Source organism: Oncorhynchus kisutch, unplaced genomic scaffold (assembly GCF_002021735.2).
Source record: "Oncorhynchus kisutch isolate 150728-3 unplaced genomic scaffold, Okis_V2 scaffold3891, whole genome shotgun sequence".
Lineage (NCBI taxonomy): Eukaryota > Metazoa > Chordata > Actinopteri > Salmoniformes > Salmonidae > Oncorhynchus > Oncorhynchus kisutch.
Genome location: NW_022265836.1, coordinates 178,077 through 186,500, shown reverse-complemented (window position 1 = coordinate 186,500; position 8,424 = coordinate 178,077). Strand labels below are relative to the sequence as shown.

The 8,424-nt window shown below is 42.2% G+C and overlaps 1 protein-coding gene across 1 annotated transcript; it reads left to right on the top strand.

Moving 5' to 3' along the window:
• Nucleotides 1-753: 753 nt before the first annotated feature.
• Nucleotides 754-7,840, top strand: LOC109881132 (galectin-1). Its single transcript, XM_020473289.2, has 4 exons — nucleotides 754-1,065; nucleotides 2,086-2,165; nucleotides 2,802-2,973; nucleotides 6,902-7,840. Exons 1-4 carry the CDS (start codon nucleotides 1,051-1,053, stop codon nucleotides 7,046-7,048), a joined length of 414 nt encoding a protein of 137 aa, XP_020328878.2. The 5' UTR covers nucleotides 754-1,050; the 3' UTR covers nucleotides 7,049-7,840.
• The last annotated feature ends 584 nt before the right edge of the window (nucleotides 7,841-8,424 follow it).

Below are 8,424 nucleotides of genomic sequence, written 5' to 3'. Positions count from 1 at the left end.
GGGTTTTAGGCTGGGTTTCTGTACAGCACTTTGAGATATAAGCTGATGTACGAAGGGCTATATAAATAAATTTGATTTGATAATTACCGTAACCCTGATCATTACCATGACTATAACCCTGCTCGTTACCCTGAACCAGTCATCACATTTCACGCACGCACACGGTTTTCTTCCATTGAAGGAAAGTCAGACCAAAATGCAGCGTGGTTGATAATATACATCTTTAATGAAGATGAACAATCCAAAACAACAAACGGACCGTGAACACCTATACAGCCTATCTGGTGCAAACAAACACAGAGACAGGACCACTCACCCACAAAACACTCAAAGAATATGGCTGCCTAAATATGGTTCCCAATCAGAGACAATGAGAATCACCTGCCTCTGATTGAGAACCGCCTCAGGCAACCATAGACTTTGCTAGAACACCCCACTAAGCCACAATCACAAAACCTACGAAAACCCCCCATACATAAACACAACACAAAATAAACCCATGTCACACCCTGGCCTGGCCAAATAAAGAAAGAAAACACAAAATACTAAGACCAGGGCGTGACACACACACCATTGTTCCATAGTATTGTCCTGTGTGATCCAGTAGTCTATTGTTCCATAGTATTGTCCTGTGTGTGGAAAAAATATTATCTCGCTCAACATTGTGGCACTTGATTACTGATCAAACACAGTTGATTACTGATCAAACACAGTTGATAACTGATCAAAGAGCAGGTTGTTCAGTATGCGTGACATCATCAGCGCTGTACAGCAGTAAGCTGTCTCTACTGTCACCAAGCTCCTTGTTAAAGCCCAGCATTGGGCAATAGGCTCAGTGGGATAATCAAACATCTGTGGATTGAATCCTCATGAAGTACCTCTTGACCCCCCCCCCTCATCATGCTAATCAGTTAGTGATATGTGAAAGGGGGCTGGACTTATAACCTTACCTTTTAAATCTCTGTGTATCTCAGCATAGAGGCTTCTCTCGTTCCATCCCACACTAGATTCAGGACTGTTTCGTTCCCCACCACCACCACCAGTGACAACATGGCAAAGACAATGGTAAGTCTTAATAACCTTCATGTGGATCCTCTTTTTTGATGATTACTGCATTGAGAGAGAAATGATTAAAGGAACTGGTTGTCACGACGACCGTCTGATGAAGTGGAACAAAGCGCAGCATTTTCTTTATTTATAATGTCGCCAACAACAAAAAAACGACAAACAAAGAGACGACCGTGAAGCTGACTAGTGCCACTAACAAAGTCAACTACCCACAATAACAAAAGGGAAAAAGGCTGGTGTCACGCCCTGGCCTTAGTTATCTTTTGTTTTCTTTATTATCTTGGTTAGGTCAGGGTGTGACATGGGGGATTTATGTTTAGCCTGGTCTAGGGGTTTTGGATGTTTATGGGGTGTTTTCTAGTCTAGGTGTTTATGGAAGTCTATGGTTGCCTAGATTGGTTGTCAATTAGAGGCAGGTGTTTATCGTTGTCTCTGATTGGGAACCATATTTAGGCAGCCATGTTCTTTGGGTATTTTGTGGGTGATTGTCTTCTGTCTTTGTTGTCATTGCACCAGATAGGACTGTCTTGGTTTTCACTTTTTTTTTTTTTTGGGTGTAGTGTTCACGTTTATCGTCTAAATTAAACATGTTGAACTCTAACCACGCTGATTTTGGTCCTCCTCTCCTTCAGCGGAAGAAAACCGTCACAGCTGCCCAAGTATGATTCCGAATCAGAGACAACGATAGACAGCTGTCCCTGATTGAGAACCATACCTGACCAAAACATAGAAACACAAAAAACATAGAAAACAGAACATAGAATGCCCACACCAAATCACACCCATACCAAACCAAATAGAGACATAAAAAGGCTCTCTAATTTCAGGGTGTGACACTGGTTACCATTATGTACATTACTATACAATATTAATGGGACATAAACTGTAACTTGTGATTACAAAGCCAGAGATAAATGATGGAATAGCATGAAGCAAACCCAATTTATATATATAATAAAATACGATCCTTTTGACCCTACGCTCAAAGACAGTCAACTCTACGCGTCTTCATAACAGGTACTTGAGCTGAAGAATGTGAAGCTGAGAGCTGGAGACCAGTTGAAAGTGGAGGGGAGGATTCTGCCTGAGGCGAAGGGGTACGTACATTTAACTGGTCTGGTTTGGAAATCACATGCAGGAGAACTCATCACATTATTTTAGAAGAAGAGTTGAAAAACAAACCAACAGTTCCACACATGTTTGTTCTAAAGAATGGAGAATGGTTTAGTGTTGCTATACTGTATGTGTGGTATACTGTATGTGTGGTATACTGTATGTGTGGTATACGGTATGTGTGGTATACGGTATGTAGTATAGTATGTGTGAAACCAATTCATGTCAGAGAAGTGCAGACATGTAGTGGGGTTTCTGGAATGATTTGTCATGTGACTTCCTATTACTCAGGTCCAAGAAGGGTTCTGTTTGCGGCGAACACGTTACTTAGCAACGATTTCAGTTGAACGATTTGAATGAACATTCCAAAATGTTGGGGTATAACGACAAACCGCTATGATTACCGTGGTCTTACTGCTAATGACTTTATATTCCTACTACATGCAATAGAAAACCTAAATGGACAAATTATTATTTGTATCGGCAGTTTCGACCCAAAACAGACACTTACGTTCGCCTCACAACTACCCTTCTCGGACTCTTTCCTAATGTTACCGAACGCTTAGCACAAAACAACATTTTGACAGCGAATGATTTCCCTTGTTTGAACGAACCTCAAGGTTCCAGATAGATCTGGGCTGTGACGAAGATCACCTGGCACTGCACTTCAACCCACGTTTTGAGGATGACACGGACGGTGTTGTGCTTGTGTGCAACTCAAAGATTGACGGCTGCTGGGGTCACGAGGAGAGGGAGAAACACAGTGGCCTCCAAAGGGGTTCTACTGTCAAGGTGAGAGTCCTGACTGGACCGAAGGAGGACGTTAGTCCTGGATATATATATATATATATGTGTCATTGTGGTATTTCTTAAAGGGATGAGTTGGATGAACTTGTTGATACCATTTTTATGTCTCTGAGTCCAGTATGTTGGAAGTTAAAGGTAGCTTTGCGTGCCAATGCTAACTTGTGTTAGCGCTAGCTTAGCGCAAAGACTGATAGTATGCTAGCTGTACACGAAGACTAGAACGCTTTTTTTGCTGATTCACTACCTCTATCGTCACACTGGGCGATTCACTACCTCTATCGTCACACTGGGCGATTCACTACCTCTATCGTCACACTGGGCGATTCACTACCTCTATCGTCACACTGGGCGATTCACTACCTCTATCGTCACACTGGGCGATTCACTACCTCTATCGTCACACTGGGCGATTCACTACCTCTATCGTCACACTGGGCGATTCACTACCTCTATCGTCACACTGGGCGATTCACTACCTCTATCGTCACACTGGGTGCTGATTTTCAACCGCAGTCCCTGGGCAGGTTATAAAAACAATTACAATATAGACAATAGCAACATAGGACAAGCAAGACATAGCAACATAGGACAAGCAAGACATAGCAACATAGGACAAGCAAGACATAGCATACAGACAGAGCAACATAGGACAAGCAAGACGTAGCATACAGACAGAGCAACATAGGACAAGCAAGACGTAGCATACAGACAGAGCAACATAGGACAAGCAAGACGTAGCATACAGACAGAGCAACATAGGACAAGCAAGACATAGCATACAGACAGAGCAACATAGGACAAGCAAGACATAGCATACAGACAGAGCAACATAGGACAAGCAAGACATAGCATACAGACAGAGCAACATAGGACAAGCAAGACATAGCATACAGACAGAGCAACATAGGACAAGCAAGACATAGCATACAGACAGAGCAACATAGGACAAGCAAGACATAGCATACAGACAGAGCAACATAGGACAAGCAAGACATAGCATACAGACAGAGCAACATAGGACAAGCAAGACATAGCAACATAGGACAAGCAAGACATAGCATACAGACAGAGCAACATAGGACAAGCAAGACATAGCAACATAGGACAAGCAAGACATAGCATACAGACAGAGCAACATAGGACAAGCAAGACATAGCATACAGACAGAGCAACATAGGACAAGCAAGACATAGGACAAGCAAGACATAGCATACAGACAGAGCAACATAGGACAAGCAAGACATAGCATACAGACAGAGCAACATAGGACAAGCAAGACATAGCATACAGACAGAGCAACATAGGACAAGCAAGACGTAGCATACAGACAGAGCAACATAGGACAAGCAAGACAGAGCAACATAGGACAAGCAAGACAGAGCAACATAGGACAAGCAAGACAGAGCAACATAGGACAAGCAAGACAGAGCAACATAGGACAAGCAAGACAGAGCAACATAGGACAAGCAAGACAGAGCAACATAGGACAAGCAAGACAGAGCAACATAGGACAAGCAAGACAGAGCAACATAGGACAAGCAAGACAGAGCAACATAGGACAAGCAAGACAGAGCAACATAGGACAAGCAAGACAGAGCAACATAGGACAAGCAACATAGGACAAGCAAGACAGAGCAACATAGGACAAGCAAGACAGAGCAACATAGGACAAGCAAGACAGAGCAACATAGGACAAGCAAGACATAGCAACATAGGACAAGCAAGACATAGCAACATAGGACAAGCAAGACATAGCAACATAGGACAAGCAAGACATAGCATACAGACAGAGCAACATAGGACAAGCAAGACATAGCAACATAGGACAAGCAAGACATAGCATACAGACAGAGCAACATAGGACAAGCAAGACATAGCATACAGACAGAGCAACATAGGACAAGCAAGACATAGCAACATAGGACAAGCAAGACATAGCAACATAGGACAAGCAAGACATAGCATACAGACAGAGCAACATAGGACAAGCAAGACATAGCATACAGACAGAGCAACATAGGACAAGCAAGACATAGCAACATAGGACAAGCAAGACATAGCAACATAGGACAAGCAAGACATAGCATACAGACAGAGCAACATAGGACAAGCAAGACATAGCATACAGACATAGCATCATAGGACAAGCAAGACAGAGCATACAGACATAGCATCATAGGACAAGCAAGACATAGCATACAGACAGAGCAACATAGGACAAGCAAGACAGAGCATACAGACATAGCATCATAGGACAAGCAAGACATAGCATACAGACAGAGCAACATAGGACAAGCAAGACATAGCATACAGACAGAGCAACATAGGACAAGCAAGACATAGCAACATAGGACAAGCAAGACATAGCATACAGACAGAGCAACATAGGACAAGCAAGACATAGCATACAGACATAGCATCATAGGACAAGCAAGACAGAGCATACAGACATAGCATCATAGGACAAGCAAGACATAGCATACAGACAGAGCAACATAGGACAAGCAAGACAGAGCATACAGACATAGCATCATAGGACAAGCAAGACATAGCATACAGACAGAGCAACATAGGACAAGCAAGACATAGCATACAGACAGAGCAACATAGGACAAGCAAGACATAGCAACATAGGACAAGCAAGACATAGCAACATAGGACAAGCAAGACATAGCATACAGACAGAGCAACATAGGACAAGCAAGACATAGCATACAGACAGAGCAACATAGGACAAGCAAGACATAGCAACATAGGACAAGCAAGACATAGCAACATAGGACAAGCAAGACATAGCATACAGACAGAGCAACATAGGACAAGCAAGACATAGCATACAGACATAGCATCATAGGACAAGCAAGACAGAGCATACAGACATAGCATCATAGGACAAGCAAGACATAGCATACAGACAGAGCAACATAGGACAAGCAAGACAGAGCATACAGACATAGCATCATAGGACAAGCAAGACGGAGCATACAGACAGAGCAACATAGGACAAGCAAGACAGAGCATACAGACAGAGCAACATAGGACAAAGATAAAGGGCTTTATTGTCAACATCCTGAACTATCCCTTTAAGATTGGTCAGCGTAGTTCGTTATGAGTTCTGTCACACTGACTGCATTGTTCAGTGTAGTTATGAGTTCTGTCACACTGACTGCATTGTTGAGTGTAGTTATGAGTTCTGTCACACTGACTGCATTGTTCAGTGTAGTTATGAGTTCTGTCATACTGACTGCATTGTTCAGTGTAGTTAGTTATGAGTTCTGTCACACTGACTGCATTGTTCAGTGTAGTTATGAGTTCTGTCACACTGACTGCATTGTTCAGTGTAGTTATGAGTTCTGTCACACTGACTGCATTGTTCAGTGTAGTTATGAGTTCTGTCACACTGACTGCATTGTTCAGTGTAGTTATGAGTTCTGTCACACTGACTGCATTGTTCAGTGTAGTTATGAGTTCTGTCACACTGACTGCATTGTTCAGTGTAGTTAATTATGAATTCTGTCGTACTGACTGCATTGTTCAGTGTAGTTATGAGTTCTGTCACACTGACTGCATTGTTCAGTGTAGTTATGAGTTCTGTCACACTGACTGCATTGTTCAGTGTAGTTATGAGTTCTGTCACACTGACTGCATTGTTCAGTGTAGTTATGAGTTCTGTCACACTGACTGCATTGTTCAGTGTAGTTAATTATGAATTCTGTCGTACTGACTGCATTATCTGCACAGCCTTTTATTACTAGATGAATGGATAATCTTGGGCAAAAAAATATTTTAAATGTATTTACCCTCTAACTAGTCAAGTCAGAGTTGAACTAGGCGTAGAATATAGTGATGTAACAATGAGAGTAAGTCAATGTGTTGTCATAGTGACGGGTTTCCTCTCTCCCTTCTCTCTCAGATTGTCCTGAAGCTGACCGGAGACCTGTTTGAAGTGGAGATGCCTAATGGACATGAGATCAAATTCCCCAACCGTTCCGTCCTAGACGTCGTTACCTACATCCGTGTCAGAGGGGACTTAAAGCTCACTGCCTTTAAGATCTACTAAAGAGATCCATAAAATCCACCTTGTGTAGCCTGGCAACAACGGCACGGCCAATTTGTCTCGTTTGTCTTCCAATTTCCGGTGCGCTCCGGCCCAATGACACGCAAGCAAGTGGGCGTGGCTACATATAGAGTTAGACCAATGGGCAGTAAGACAGGATCAATGGCCTGTATCAAATAGTAAATGGAAATATGGGGTGACCATGGTACGTTTTGTTGTCACAATATTCTGACAAACAGTAAACACAAGGGACAACTGGGGACGAGGTTAGGATACTGGTTAGGATACTGGTTAGGATACTGGTTAGGATACTGGTTAGGATACTGGTTAGGATACTGGTTAGGATACTGGTTAGGATACTGGTTAGGATACTGTCAACTAATTACATTCCTTTACAAATACAGACGTATCTCACACACACACATCTTGGCCAGATGAAATATCTGTCAATGTTTTACTTGTTTTGGTGAGAAAGAATGTATTCTTATACCATAGTAGCCCAAATGATTACATTATTACTGACATAATCTCTGATGTTCTGATATTGTAGTAGCCCAAATGATTACATTATTACTGACATAATCTCTGATGTTCTGATACTGTAGTAGCCCAAATGATTACATTATGACTGACCATGTCGACAGATTGGGTCAACAACAGAATAGCCGTTGACTCCAGAAGCATTTTGTAATTTTTACGATGATTTCCTAATGTTATTTTCTGTATATATTGAAGTAAAACATAATGGACCGCATGTCATGTCATCAATAAAGTTCAGCATCCTCAAGTAGTGAACGCTGTGTCTTTAGTTCCAGGATAACATTGTAGCCCTATTCCATACATTTAAAAACGTTTTAAATCTTATTGTCTTAGAATATAAGTGTCCCCAAAGTTGAACTCCCAAGCTTCAAGGCTTTCGATATATAGCTTTAAATAAAAAAAATCAATCCAGTTGAGTGACTCCCACTTCTCTGGAATGTTCCGTGTGTGTCTTGCTGGTTCACCTTGACTCTACAAAATGACATCATCAGATCAAACACTGTAAAGACTTCATGAATAGCCCTCTGTGAATAGAGTACGACCTGGTCTACTCCTACAGACTTCCTGAATAGCCCTCTGTGAATAGAGTACGACCTGGTGTACTCCTACACACGGAAACAGATTTTCCTGAGTGAAGTGGAAGGTGGGGATCCAGAGCGTCGAGGTATAAAAAGACCACGTGAGAATCCAAGCTGTACGAATAATCTCTCCTATCACCAAAAAGGAATTTCCTTTAGATGCCTTATGTTCCTTAGACTCAATCCTGTCCTGTCCTGTCCACTCTCCCAAACCCCCAAAGGGACAATATATCACGGGCCATGTGAGAAGTTGTCCCTCAG

What these genes read in the sequence shown, in the direction of transcription:
- LOC109881132 (XM_020473289.2), top strand. An exon ending in ATTCTGCCTGAGGCGAAGGG is followed by an intron (nt 2,166 to 2,801) that starts GTACGTACATTT and finishes ACGAACCTCAAG; the next exon opens with GTTCCAGATAGATCTGGGCT. An exon ending in AAAGGGGTTCTACTGTCAAG is followed by an intron (nt 2,974 to 6,901) that starts GTGAGAGTCCTG and finishes CTTCTCTCTCAG; the next exon opens with ATTGTCCTGAAGCTGACCGG.